Source organism: Hibiscus syriacus, unplaced genomic scaffold, assembly GCF_006381635.1.
Source record: "Hibiscus syriacus cultivar Baekdansim isolate YM2019G1 unplaced genomic scaffold, ASM638163v2 tig00111215_pilon, whole genome shotgun sequence".
Lineage (NCBI taxonomy): Eukaryota > Viridiplantae > Streptophyta > Magnoliopsida > Malvales > Malvaceae > Hibiscus > Hibiscus syriacus.
Window position 1 is genome coordinate 91433 of NW_024063023.1, and position 14611 is coordinate 106043.

Genomic DNA, 14611 nt, shown 5'->3' on the forward strand with positions numbered 1-14611 from the left:
GTCTAGAGACCTAAATGTAAGACTTTAAAATTTAAAGTCAAAATCTATAATGCCTAAAGTTTAAGGACTAATGTACAAGGAAACTAAAGTCTAGAGACCTAAATGTAAGACTTTAAAATTTAAGGTCAAAATATATAATGCCTAAAGTTTAAGGACTAACCAATAACTCAAGGCGCTAATAATTATCCTAATTAACTATTAAAAATTAAGAGATTAAATTAGGTGAGCTTTAAAATTGATTGATGATTAACAATTTAAGGATTCGAATGTTCGACTCGAGTAATCAGACATTTTATGCGAAAACTCGAATCGAATTGTTTCCTAATTAAAATTAAGGCAAGACCCTAATTACTAAATCAATTTTTAAGTTTAAAGATCTAATCTAGGGGCAAATTCTAAAAAGCTAATTAAATTAAATAAATATAAAGGTGACATGCATTTTAAATATCAAACAAACAATTAAATAAATTAAATGCAAGAAAGAAGTAAACAAACCAACATGTATTTTAATCAAAACTAAATATACATGGACTAAATTGAATTGACATTAAATTATAGAGGATTAAAGAAAAATAATTTGAACATGTAATAAAAAGGACCAAATTTAAATAAATTAAAAATTGAGCATGCAAAACAACAAATAAATTCAGGACCTAAGTGTAAAAACATGCTAAAATAAGAAGGATTAAAATGTGATTTTCCGTTTTTAATAAGCCAAATATGCATTAATAAATAAAAATGCGAACATTACACAATTAGGACAACAAGATTTCAAAAAAAAAATTAAATAGTCATTGCATGTGACCAAAATGCAAAAAACACGATAAAACTAGGGGACTAAAAAAATATACCAACAATACAAAACATACATGAAAAAAAGGTAAATAACAAATTTGATCCTTGAGGTGACCAAATTGCAAAAACACGACTAACTACAAGGGACTTAAACGCAAATAACCCTTAAACGCCTCTATAAAATACACTTCCTTTTTTTCATTCTAACCTTTCAGGAAAAAAATCAAAAACTCTCTCAAACCCTCATTTCTCTCTCTCAATCGAGAGTCAAAACCCCACCATCAATGCTACCGATCGCCGTTTCGGTCACTATGCAAAACCAACCCCCAAATTAACCTAGATCCCTCATTTTAAACCCCTCTACACAGATCTAAGCCTAAAACTAACAAATAACGACCCTAAAGTTCACAAAATAGTTTTTGACCCTTCAGCTTCTTCTACCTCTAACGACTTTCGACGATTAAGCACACTCAAACCAACCCAAAACCTCCTGATCTACCCTTTAATGCCTAGATCTAGGTCAAAAACAAACATGCAAGGCCCTATAACCCACTAGAATCCCTAAACTTTTCGACCACCTCACCATCGACGTACCCCGACGAACTGAGATCTGATGAGACTCTCTCTCCCCCACAGGTGATCTCTTAGAACCTCTTTTTTTTTATTGTTATTATTCGAAACTTGCTAAAAAATGGAAAAAATTACCTTTGAAATTTTTTTCTTTTATTTTGTATTGCTTTGAAAATCAGTGGGGAAAAGTCCCTTTCAAATTGATTTTGTTGGGTTCTTATACCAATTTCTTACAAAGATAAATAAAATAAATAAATAAAAACCTAATCCCTACTTTCTTCTCTAACCATCACTGTTTGTGATGATTTGGTTTTTAAATGCCCTAGATTTTTTGGGTTTAGTTGATATTATTGATGATCTGGTTCGGCTAGGCATTGACGGCGGCGATGATCGGCGCGACTAGACGTGGGGTGAGCTCAGTCGGCGGCTTGATGATAAGATTTGTTAGGATTAGGGTTAGGTTAGGCTAGGGTTTTGGTTTGGGTCTAGGTTTGGATTTCAGTTTGGGCCCTTGTATTTTGGGTTTGGTTGTTGGGTTTTTAATAAATATTTAATAATATTTTATTTATTTGTAATAATAATAATAATATATAATAATTAATAGTTGAAAATTGATGATTACACAATCACTTAATGAAATTTAAATTTAAAATTTAATGTTTCAATTTTATTTTTATGAACACATTCTGAACGATGTTAGTATTTAAAATAAATTTAAATTATTATATAATATTGTTGAGATTTGAGGTTTTATTAATTAATTGAAAAAGGGTTCAAGATAGAGTGAATTTACAATTTAAAATTTTGAGAATCAAGGAGAAAGGATAAGAAAGAAATGCACAAAACTTTATAGTGGTTCAACTTTCTTAATGAAGTCCACATTCACTATCTTAGTTCCTCGTAAAGGATTTCTAATAAATTCACTAATTTATTCTTTCTTTTTCTAGGCTCAAAAGTAACATTTTATAGATTCCTAATTTTCAATTGTTAAACTATAACCAAAACCCCTTTTACAAAAGAATAAAAGATTGTAAATAAGAAATCCTCATAAGGTGGGTGTTTACACAATTAAACTCACTAAAATACTCTATTTACAAGAGAAAATGAAAAATAAGATTGAAAGAGCTTTTCTCTTGATGTGGATTGCTTGTGTGTTGTAACCTTCTTCAAGTGTCATCAACTTGTTTTTATATGTTGGAATGAATTTATGACCGTTTTTAGCCGTTGGGAGCTTAATTATTGCAAAAATAAAACTGTCCATACCAGGGAGTATCGATAGTTGAGATGAGAGTATCAGTACTACCCTAATGACTTTTAAATAAAACTAGTTGTTAAGGACCATTGCGCTACAACAATATTGGTACTGAGGTCATAGTATCAATAATATTATACAAAGTAGTATCGATACTCCTTTGAGTTATCGGTATCAAACATGCCTATTGTAATCTGTACACCTTTGAAAACAACAGACAATATTGATACTGCCATATGAGTATCGATATTTCTTTTGCCTTTGGTATCGATACTGCAAGAACAATATCAATATTGTTCATGCAGTATCGATATTGTAATATCAGTATCGGTATTGCTTTGTCAGAAAACTGTTTTTATGTTCAAATTAATGTTAAATAGGCTTTAAATTATTTTTGAAAACTTTAAATAAATTCATTTAAGTCCAAAAACATTATTCCTTTAAAGTTGTTGTATCAAATTAGATTCAACAAATATGATATCTAATTTGTTATCAAATTATTTAAGAAATAATAAAATAATAATTATCAGATATGGAAAAATGGCAAAAACGAATGGGCCGACTCGGCCCCCAACAATGCGATCCAAAATAAAGCATTAACATAATACTGGTACATCAGATCTCAAAATTCCCAAGTGAATCCTTTCTTTTCTAGTCTGTCGCTTTTTCAAATTCCGTCTTCCAGGTAAAATCTACGTTCTTCCAAATTCAATGATTTTTGGGCATTTTTCTTTTTATTTTTTGCTATACAAATTTGATTTTTCGGAATATAGTTTAGGCCAACTAAGCCGATGCTGAAATAACTTTTTTTGTTCTTTAATTTTCTCATCAACCAAACAGAAAATCTTAGGTTACTCGTTTGAATCTTTATCAGTTTTCATAACTGTGCAAGATTTTTTATTTGTGTATTTTATGAATTACGTAATTTTATCGTTTTTCATGGATATAATTGTTGGGTATTGCATTGCGTGAATTAGCAAAACCTTATTTGGAAAAAGGGGGAAAATCTGGGTTTGTCTCAAAATAAGAAAAGAACAAGGTTAGATGATTGACTTTTGTTTGCTTCTTTTGAAATATATATATATATAAATGTAGTTTAATGGTTTGTGCTTTTGAAAGGTTTTGGGGATGAGGAGATACAGCCCACAATACTATAGTCCCCCCAGGAGAGTCTATGGAGGTAGAGAAAGAAGTCCTCCTAGGAGGGGATATGGTGGTGGCGGTGGGTATGGCAGAAGGAGGGAGCGGAATCAAGGAAGCCTTTTGGTTAGAAACATTCCCTTAGATTGCAGGTAGCCCTTTTGTCTACATCCTTTTTTTCCTTATTATCTAAATGCTGGTTAAATGATTTGTTTTAATTTGTGTTTGATTACGTTTGCAGGCCCGAAGAACTTCGTATCCCTTTCGAGAGATTTGGGCCTGTTAGGGATGTTTATATTCCCAAAGACTACTATACAGGGTTGGTATTGTTTTAATGGAAGTTTATACATTCTAGCTTATGCATGTCTAAGTTGTTTTAGTTTTAGTTTATTTTTATCGAGCATGAGCTTCCTGTTCTTTTTCCTAAACATATATGTCGCTAAGAGTTGTCTTATACTTGAAAAGAGTTTAGTTTTACGTTGCAACTGATAAGACTTTTATTCTTTTTTGGATTACTATTTATTGCAAAGTAAGCTTTTAGGATTGGCAAAATAATGTTTCTAATTGCTGGTTTGATTAACTTTTGCAACATGCTATGTGCTGCTTCCTTCTTTGGGCTCTCTTCTTACTCCTAGACCTTTAGTTGTCGCACGTAGGAAGTTATTTCCTTCAAGTTGCTTTCCGCTCTAGTTCTTAAAAGCTCTTAATTTGTTTTCATTTTCTGTAGCGAATTACAATTTGAACTGGTTTGTCAGGGGGTGTATTGTTTTGAAGTAAAAACAAGCCCAAGCCCACATTTGATGAAGGACTACTGTTTATGATTGCTTAACATATTGTGATCTTGGGTGTTAAGAGTAATGATCATGTGAAGAATGTTCCTTTATGAAGCAAAACTATATAAATACACAAATCAATAAAGGTTATGATGAGGAAGAAGATTGATTCCTGACCCAATTGAAGGAAATTGTCGATATCAAGTGCTTCATATATTTACGAGTTTTTGAAGATTTTTCAAGTTACTTGCCTCTTTTGAAGTTCCTTTGATATTGTCTATTAAGGGGGAAAGGTCAGCACTTAGCGAATTTTTATTTATACTCGGTCCACGTTTGTGGTTGTCTTCTGGAGCCAATATTGGATGTGTAAAGGTATATACAAAGTAATGGACTTGTCATAGTAACATGGCATTCTTGCTTTCTTTTTGACTTTCTCAAGTTGGCTTATTTTTCCCATTGCAAACTTGCATGCTTAAATAAAAGATTGGTGTGTATCCTTTCTGTAGGGAACCTCGAGGGTTTGCATTTTTGCAGTTTGTGGATTATTATGGCGCCGCCGAAGCTCAACGACGCATGAACGGGAAAATATTTGGTGGGAGAGAGATATCGGTTGTTGTGGCTGCAGAGACGAGGAAAGGCCTGAGGAGATGCGCCACAAGGCTAGACTTAGGTATTTTCTTAGTCTCTATATCTTACAAACATTCTTGTACATGAAGTTTCCTGTTATTCTACTTGTATAAGGATTTATCTGGCATGTAATTCTCCAGGGGACCATCTGGCTATGGGGGACGATCATCTTATTATGGTATGTTATTCCTAACTTATTCAAGCTCATGTGTGACTGTTGGACAAGGGAATGTGTCCTATATGTTAAATTCTAAGTTTTCAGTTTGTATGAAATGTCCTAAAAGCGGACTCCGATGCTTAAAAAAACTGAAGTCATGAAACCAGTAGTCTGCTTTGTATCTATTCAGAAATAATCCTTTGTTTTTCTTTCCACCTATGTAATCTGAAATCGAATCCTTGTAAACTAATTCTTACACATTTGATGTGGCAGAGCGTTCTAGGTCTCGTTCTCCATCCCCTATGTGCTCTCCTCACCACCCTTCAGGTTCTAGAAGCCGCTACAGCTCAAGGTAGGCAGTCAAAATTCTATCATATCCTTTTACCCGTTAGCTAATAAGGTGATTAATCTGTTAGGTCATACTCCCCTGCCCCAAGACGTCGAGGAAATTATTCTGTTCCGCCAGGTAGAAGGCATGAAGAACATCCAAGATCTCCAAGAGGTCCTCCACAGGAACGAGATGGTGATTACGATCACAGATCATTTTCTCCTGGATATGAAAATGCTGAGAGAAACGGTTATGGCGAGTAAGTCGAAGTCTATTTTATTGTTTCAACTTTCTTAGCTCGCTCTCATAAAGAAGCTACATTTTATCGGAACAAGTACGATGGTTTTATCTGTATGGAAAAGCCATACTTCTATGCAGCTCCAAGCTCTCAAAATTCTTGTATGATGAGAGTTCATTGTTACTGATTTTTTTGTATGTTTAACTCGAGTCATGTGGCTTGTTTCGGTTTTCGAATATTCCATTTATAGGAGGCATTCCTCATACGAGCCGCCTGAGGACCCAAGAGCTGGATTTGGCCATCTCCGGGTAGAGTTAGATCATCAAGGTCTCCAAGTAGATATTCAAGGTCTCCGTCTGGATCCAGATCGAGATCTGCTGACCTTTACGCAGACATAGCAGATTAGCAGTAAAAATTTTAGCCTTTTGGTTCATATCAGGTGATGGATTCGTTAGTAATTACATTTGTGTGGTGTCTATCGTTTTGAATGGAACTTCTAAATCTGTGAATTGCCTTCATCGTTTGTTATATCAAAACACAACAATGACATTCGAGTTCGAGTTTTCGGTCCTCGTTTTCCCCGTGTTGATAGAACTGTGAAATCTAGTTTCGATATTTGAGATTTGCACCTTCCTGTTGCAGAAAATTTTCGATTAGCAATCCGATTCCATGATATAGAGTTCGAATCTATGTTTTCGGGCTCAGTAGTATGTGTATAACAACCTCGACCTGAAATGACCCGGTCTCGATTTAGTTCGAACCTGAAAATTTGAATTGAGTGACTAGAACCAGAAATTATTTAAATGTGATGGTTTCATTTTAAAAATCATATGCCAAAGCAGTAGAGATGCACATAGCCGGATTTAAATCCGATCCGAATCGGATAAAAATCGATCCGGTTTTTTCACTAAGCAAAAAAATCGGTTTATAAAAAAATCGGTTCGGATCATAATCGATTTGGAGGGCCGGATGATGTAACCGGTGTAATCGATTTCGGTTTGAAAAAAATCGGTTTTTAATCCGATAAAAAATCCGGTCATCCAATTTTTTTAAACTTCAGACCGGATTTTTTTCCGGATAAAAAATCAGTTTTTTATCCAGTTTTTTTCAAACTGGTTTTTAATCCGGTAAAAAATCCGGTCATCCAATTTTTTTCAAAGCGGTTATACTATCCGGTTTTAAAATATCCGAATCAGTTAAAAAAAATCGGTTTTTTTAAAATCTGGTTTCGGATATTTTTTACATAAAATCGAATATTTGGATTTTTTGTGCACCTCTACAAAGCAAGAATGATTCTAATCTTCAAAACAATTGTAATTCAAAAATGTCAGCTTAGAATTGAATCAAATCTAATTGAACTACTTGGACTAGTCAATCCAAATTGACTTTGTTAAACTAATTAGTTTAAATATATTTTAGGATAAATTATAAATTATATCCCTCAACTTTTTCTTAATCCTATTTTGGATATTAAAATTTTTAATTTACTCACTTAACTTTTGTTTATTATTTAGTCATTTTGTTAAATATTTAATTACGCTATAATTAGATATTTATCTTTTAAAATTTATGAAATTAGATATTTTTCTTTTAAAATTTATGAAATGGTCTCGGAATTTTCTTGTTTTTTGTGAAATAATTCATAGTGGTTTAGAGTTTCACGGCTTTTGAGTTTGAAATTGAATTTTGTGAGTTTTAAAGTAATTTAGATAAAATTTAAATAGATGGAGTAATATGAGATGATAAAATGAGTTCATCGATATCTTGAATGGCTAAAGAAGACGTCGGAGAATAATAATTGCAGTGCCATCTTTGGATGAAGAAGATAAAATAAAATACGGAATAAAGAAATGACGTGAATGTCATGTCAACAAAATTCAATATTTTATAATTTTTATTCTAAATAAATAAATATTTAAAATTAACATCTAATTATATTTTTTTACAAATTGCATACTTAATTTTTAATCATGAAAATGTGTTTTAACAGTATCACTCAGATAATAAAAAACATGGAAATGTTTATTGAAAGGGCAATTTGGCCTAAAAGTTAAAGCATATCCTAAAATAATGCATGCACATGAAGGACAATGATGAGGAAAAAAGCACCAAAAAAGGTAATTTAAAATTTGAAACTAAAATATGTTTTTTGAAATTTATTTTATAATTTGTATTCTAAATAAATAAATATTTAAAATTAACATCTAATTATATTTTTTTACAAATTGCATACTTAATTTTTAATCATGAAAATAATGTGTTTTAACAGTATCACTCAGATAATAAATATACTACTAACTAAAATATAAATTTTCAATTTTGAAAGATAAATAAAGAAAAACATATAATTAGATATCGCTTAAGTAGGTTTTTAGTCCTTGTGTACAATCATGGAAATGTTTCGAGTCCGATCAGATGTCTCTACAGAGTTTATATATATTATTAATAGATAAAAGAAATTTTGAATATATACTACTTTATATCTTTTTAGAGTTAATTGCATCATATGTTCTCAAACTATAACTTTCATTTTAAATTGATCCTTAAACTTTTGAATATTCCAATGTCATTTCCAAACTATGACTCTCATTCAAAACTAGTCATTAAACTTTTGAATATTCTAATTTCATCCCTAAACTATGGCTCTCTTTCTACATTGGTCCCTAAACTTTTGAATATTCTAATTTTATCCCCAAATTCATGCAAATATGTAATTAGTTTCAACCATAATTTAATATAAATTTGTTTTTCAAATATATAATAACTTGACCTAAAGATTTTATTAACAGGAGCATGATTAGTATATAGGTTGGGATGAAATTGGTTCAAAAATTTTGGGGACCAATTTAGAATGAAAGTCGTAGTCTGAGGATGAAATTGAAATGTTCAAAAGTTTGATGATTAATTTAGAATGATAGTCACAATTTAGGGATGAAATTAGAATATTTAAAAAATTAAGGAGTGATTTTAAAATAAGGGGCATATTTGGAGGATATGTGATGCAATTAACTCTTCTTTATATCCATGTTAAGATATCTGACAGACAAATAAATAAAATATGGGTTAGGTAGTTTGATTTAGAAAATTAATCATAATTAAAACATTTAAATGCATACCTTAGCCATTAAAATGCTTTTGAATTTACATAGACCTTTTACATTTAATAATTTAACTATGTTATTCGAATTCGGATGTGAACCTTAAATTAAGTATAAATTCGAAATGAGAACATCCATTTTTTTTTCTAAATTAGAGGATTAAATATAAACACTATAAGAAAAATGAATAATCCGAACAACGTAATTTGATAATTCATACAAAATTAATTTCAACTCCAAACATACTTTACTATTTCAGTGATTATCAGTGACAGATCTTGACAATCTAGATATTTGTAAATCTTTTGTGGTCTTAAAATGACATAGTTATGTCTGCAGAATTTACGTGGAATGAAAGTTAAAACATCTCACAACGTCTAAAAATTGACATTGTTAAAATTATACATCGTCTCGATTTTTAAGAGTTATAAATACAATTTTAAATTTAATCTATAATCTCTTAAATTAGAATTTGGATTCAAATTTAATTAAAATAGTGAAAATATTTCAAATGTAAATATTTGCATTAACTTTCATTTAAAAAAAAAGAAAACCATTTTATTATGAAATTAAAATGACTACAATGTAATTTTACTTTGGACACCACTCATTAATTATCATAAAAAAATAACATTGTTTTGAGAAAAATTCATATGCACATTTTTTTTTGAAATAAATGAAATTAAAATATTTGTAGAAGTAATAATAAAAAATAATTAAATAAGAAATTAAAATATTTGTAGAAGTAATAATAAAAAATAATTAAATAAGAAATAAAATAACAGAAATTAATTAGAGGCCCACTTGCATTCCAATGGAAATTGATTTATATTTGCAGCCTATAATTGGCCTACCAAATCGTGGGCTCTGGGCTAAGGATTTGTTTATGTTTGTTGTTAGGGTAGTATTCGATCGAGTCGTAAAAAAATTTGAATTATTTAAGTTGATGAATTGTACTTTATGATTAAAACTTAATTTAATATTTTCGAGTCAAGTTTATGAAATTATGATTTAAGTAAAGTTATTTGAGTTTTTATACAAATTTAATTGCAATTATTTATAGTGTATGATACGGATTTATTCCAATTTTTGACTTTCTTTAACCATATATATATCTTCATATTTCATTTACATTATAATATTATATAATATACCAAATAAAAAAAATTATAAAATATATTTACAGTATTATATTTCAAAGGTATTTTGAGGGTCAAGTATTAATGAGAGTATAAAGAGTTAAAGAAATTGATGGAAAGAAAAATACAAATAATTGCATTCAAATGATCAAATTGAGTAAAATGTAAAGTTAAAGGACTAAATTTATAAAAAGAGTACATTTTTAGTTTAAAAAGTAGAAATTGAAGTTACATATGTATTTTATAATGGTATGGGAGCATGTGATTCAAATTTAGTCAAAAAATTGAAGAAATATGAAAATCATGCAAAGTTTAGGGATTAATTAAAAAATAGAAAACTTATTATCAAAAAGATAAATTAAAAGTAAATCGGTATTCTATAATGGTTTAAGATCACGTGGTTCGAATTTAGTAAAAAGTATAGTTAAAATGGAGAAATTGAAGGAATAAAAAAATCATAGATTAAATTGTAAAATTATCAAAATACTCGGCCAAAATTACAATTTCTCAAGTGACTTGAAAATTTTAAATTTTAACTCGAATCGAACTCAAAACCAACTCAATAATTTGAGTTAAATCGAATAACTAAAAAAAAGTTTAATTTTTTTAAGTAAGTCGGGTTTTGCTCATCCTACTTGATCTAAAATATGAAATTTCATGCCCAAAATAACAACATTGTTATTTATGTCTTTATTTATTTTTAAATATTTTAAAGTGAATATCTATTTATAATATTTTATTTTTTTATTTTTAATTTATCTATTTATAATTTAAAGTGATTATAAAGTAATAATTATTTATAATTATTTTTTTCTTGTTTAATTTATCTATTTGTAAAGTATTAATAGACATTTATTATTATTGGATAATTTTTTGAAGCCTTAAAGACCAATAATAAGATAAATGCGTTTTAATATCTAAACAATTAGTTTTAGTTTGTTTTAGTATCTAAATTTTTAATTTTTCCAAAATCATTCCTAGAGTTTAGTTTTCATTTCATTTTAGTACCTCACCGTTAAAAACTTAACACATTCGACACCTAGACTATCAGTTTTGGTCTGTTTTAATACCTAAACTTTTCACTTTTTTTACAAAACTTAACGTTAAATTTTGAACGATGATACTAAAATGAAAAAAAAAACTAAAATTTTTAATAGCGGTATTAAAATGAAGTAAAAACTAAAATTTAGATATGATTTTAAAAAAATTAAAAGTTCAGGTATTAAAATGTGCCGAAACTTATAGTTTAGATAAAAAACATGTAATTACCCTTAAAAAAAGCAAGACATTGAATTTAGTGCTTTGACGTAGAGTGGATGAAAATTACAAGTAAGGTGCTATTTATCAAAGTTCAACTAAGTCAATATTGGGGCTTTGAATTCAATATCTTTTCTTTTTCGTCAAGTTTGACATCGATCTTATTTTTGGATATAATTTTTCAAAATTGATGATGAAGTTCGATATTTTAGACTTGTCCCAAATTTTTATAATTAAATTTAAATTTTATTTAAAATATCTGTGTTACGTATTAACACGAACATGAACTAAACTGAACAACGATAATGATGCATATGTATAGACTTTAACTCTAATCATTCAAAAATAAAATTATAAATATGTTATTTAAACATAAATAAAAATTAGGGTAAAGTACACGAATGATCTCTCTAGGATATCACTTTGTTAAAGTCCTTCAATTATTAGAAGTTATAAATTAATCCGTTGATGCCTGATTTGATGTTGATCAGGTGATGTATGATTTGCCTGTTGAAAAGTATTAAAGAAATTGGTTTGTATTGAATTGGATTTCAAAGCTAATGTCATTGTTTTTGTTGAAAAGAAATGCAAATGAAACTTCAATTGGGTTGAAAATCAAATGTTTAAAATGTAAAAAATAAAAATAAAAAGTAAACGAGTTTATAAATTAACTTGTTCTTGAACTTAAATTAACAAGTCGATAAATAAACTTATAAACGAAAAAAAATCGATAAACAGACATATAAACAAGCTCATAAACGAGTTTATAAATGCGCTTATAAACGATGCTGACATGGTATTTCACAGTGTTGATATGAGTTTCCAAGGTGGTAAATTAACGTGACGGATGAAATAATAGATTGACTAAATTGGTAGTTCAAACATGACAGATGAACTGCCAAATCAGCACCGTGGACTGTTACGTCAGTACTGTAATGGTCAACGACGAAAAATGTTAGTCAAAGGTCCACATTGAGTTTGTTTTATGAATTAGAGGACCACATTAAGAAAAAAAATACTAGGACCACAATAATTTTTTTTAAAATACAGGGATCTCTAATACTTTTTGCCATTTTTTAAAATTATGATATTACTTGAAATTATTATAATACAATTATTTTAATTCGTTGATTTTAAAAATCGTAAAAATTCGTCACTATCATAATTTAATATTATAAAAGAAGGCAAAGTAGTGAAGATTAATGATCATCCGATTCCGCAAAAATGGATCCATTGTTTCTTCTACCTCTAATCTTCATTTTCTCCCTTTTAATTTTGCTAAAACTAGCGAAACGCCGACCTCTTCATCTGCCTCCGTCGCCGCCAAAGCTTCCGATCATCGGAAACATCCATCAACTCGGCAAACTCCCCCACCGCTCTTTCCGGCAACTCTCCAGAAACTACGGCTCCCTTTTGCTTCTACAATTGGGTTCTAACCCAACGCTAGTGGTTTCATCGGCTGAAATGGTTAGAGAGATCGTAAAAAACCACGACATCGCCTTCTCCGACAAGCCAAAGACGACGGCGGTGAAAGAAATGTTCTACGATGCAAAAGGTCTCGGGTTTTCTCCCTACGGCGAGTTCTGGCGGCAGGTTAAGAAGATGAGCGTTGTCGAGCTCCTCAGCAACCGGAGAGTGCATTCGTTTCAGTTCGTAAGAGATGAGGAAGTCGATCACCTCGTCGACAAGATCCGTCGTGCTTGTCAACGAGGAGAGACGGTTGTACTGAGCGACATGCTTACGTCGGTTTCGAGTAACATCGTGTCTCGGTGTGTTCTTAGTCACGAGAGCGAAAACGAAGACGGGTGCAGCCGGTTCGGACATTTGGCTAAAAATATAATGAATCTGATCATTAACACTTTCTGTATCGGCGATATATTTCCTTACTTGTGGTGGCTCGATGTCCTCACCGGATATATTCCAAGGATGAAATCGTTATCAAAAGAGCTCGATGAGTTCCTCGATGAAGTAATCGAGGAGCATCGAGCTCTTGAAAATCATGAACAAGTTACCAGTAAAAAAGACTTCGTCTCCATCATTATGCAGCTCCAAAAGGATGGCATGTTGGAGATGGACCTCACTCAGGACAACATCAAAGCAATCTTAATGGTTAGTTATTCAATTTTAAATTTCGATTTCTCATAAATTTTTGTGATGTACGGCACATGTCGAAGACACGTAATACCATCAATCCTGTGGGATTTAAATTTGAATATTTTTAACATTTCTAAGTGTTTAATTTTGATAATCTCAGGATCTGTTCGTAGCAGGAACCGATACCACCATAACGACAGATGAATGGGCAATGACCGAACTTCTAAAGAACGAAAATGCTATGAAGAAGGTCCAAATAGAGGTAAGAACCGTCGTGGGAAACAAATCTAAGGTAGACCCAGAGGACATCAACAAAATGGAATACTTAAAGTGTGTGATCAAAGAAACTCTAAGATTACATCCGCCTAACATCATTCGAAAATTATCGGCACCCGTTAAATTGGGAGGCTACGACATCCCGTCGGGTACCAACGTCATGGTGAACTCATGGGCCATTCATCGAGACCCCGAACGGTGGGAAAGACCGGAAGAGTTCACCCCGGAGAGATTCGAGAACAATCCCATCGATTTTCAGGGTCAGGATTTTCACTACATCCCATTCGGTTTCGGAAGAAGAGCATGTCCGGGGATGTTATTCGGAGTTGCGTCTGTTGAGTATGTGATAGCGAACCTTCTTTATTGGTTCGATTGGAAGTTGCCTGCTGGTGAAACTGCGGAGAATTTTGACATGACCGAGCTCTACGGCCTTACGATCACCAGGAAGAACCCACTTTGTGTTGTACCTGTGCCTCGTTCATCTTTCTAGACGTCACACACTCGATAGCGGAGTTTAAGGAATAATATGTGACAAAGTGTAGATCATTACGAACTATACCAATAGTTACAAGCATGGAACTGTATTAATTAATTTCAATAAGTGTGACAGTTATAATTACAATCTACCATTATAAGCACATAATTAACACTCAACCAAAGTTGATTTTCTGCCATCTACATCGCTTACCTTTTTTTTATAAATAGATTTTAATATATCCAAAGAAAAGCAACAAGTTACTACAACAAACAATATTGCAAATATTGTAAATTAGGATATTACCCGTACGTCTACCACAAAACAAAATGTTTAAATGTTAAAGAACAACGTTTACATACATTATTACATTATATAAAACACGTAATATA

General features: G+C 31.0%; 1 protein-coding gene and 1 pseudogene across 1 annotated transcript; both read left to right on the forward strand.

The window, feature by feature from the left end:
* The first annotated feature begins 3242 nt into the window (after positions 1-3242).
* Positions 3243-6503, forward strand: LOC120156365 (annotated as a pseudogene).
* A 6095-nt stretch (positions 6504-12598) lies between these two features.
* Positions 12599-14283, forward strand: LOC120156358 (cytochrome P450 71A1-like). Its single transcript, XM_039167676.1, has 2 exons — positions 12599-13483; positions 13629-14283. Exons 1-2 carry the CDS (start codon positions 12599-12601, stop codon positions 14232-14234), a joined length of 1491 nt encoding a protein of 496 aa, XP_039023607.1. The 3' UTR covers positions 14235-14283.
* Positions 14284-14611: the final 328 nt, after the last annotated feature.

Excerpts from the sequence above, each read along its gene's own strand:
- LOC120156358 (XM_039167676.1), top strand. The coding sequence starts at position 12,599 with ATGGATCCATTGTTTCTTCTACCTCTAATCTTCATTTTCTCCCTTTTA. Across the intron at positions 13,484-13,628 it reads ACATCAAAGCAATCTTAATG|GATCTGTTCGTAGCAGGAAC; the intron begins GTTAGTTATTCA and ends TGATAATCTCAG.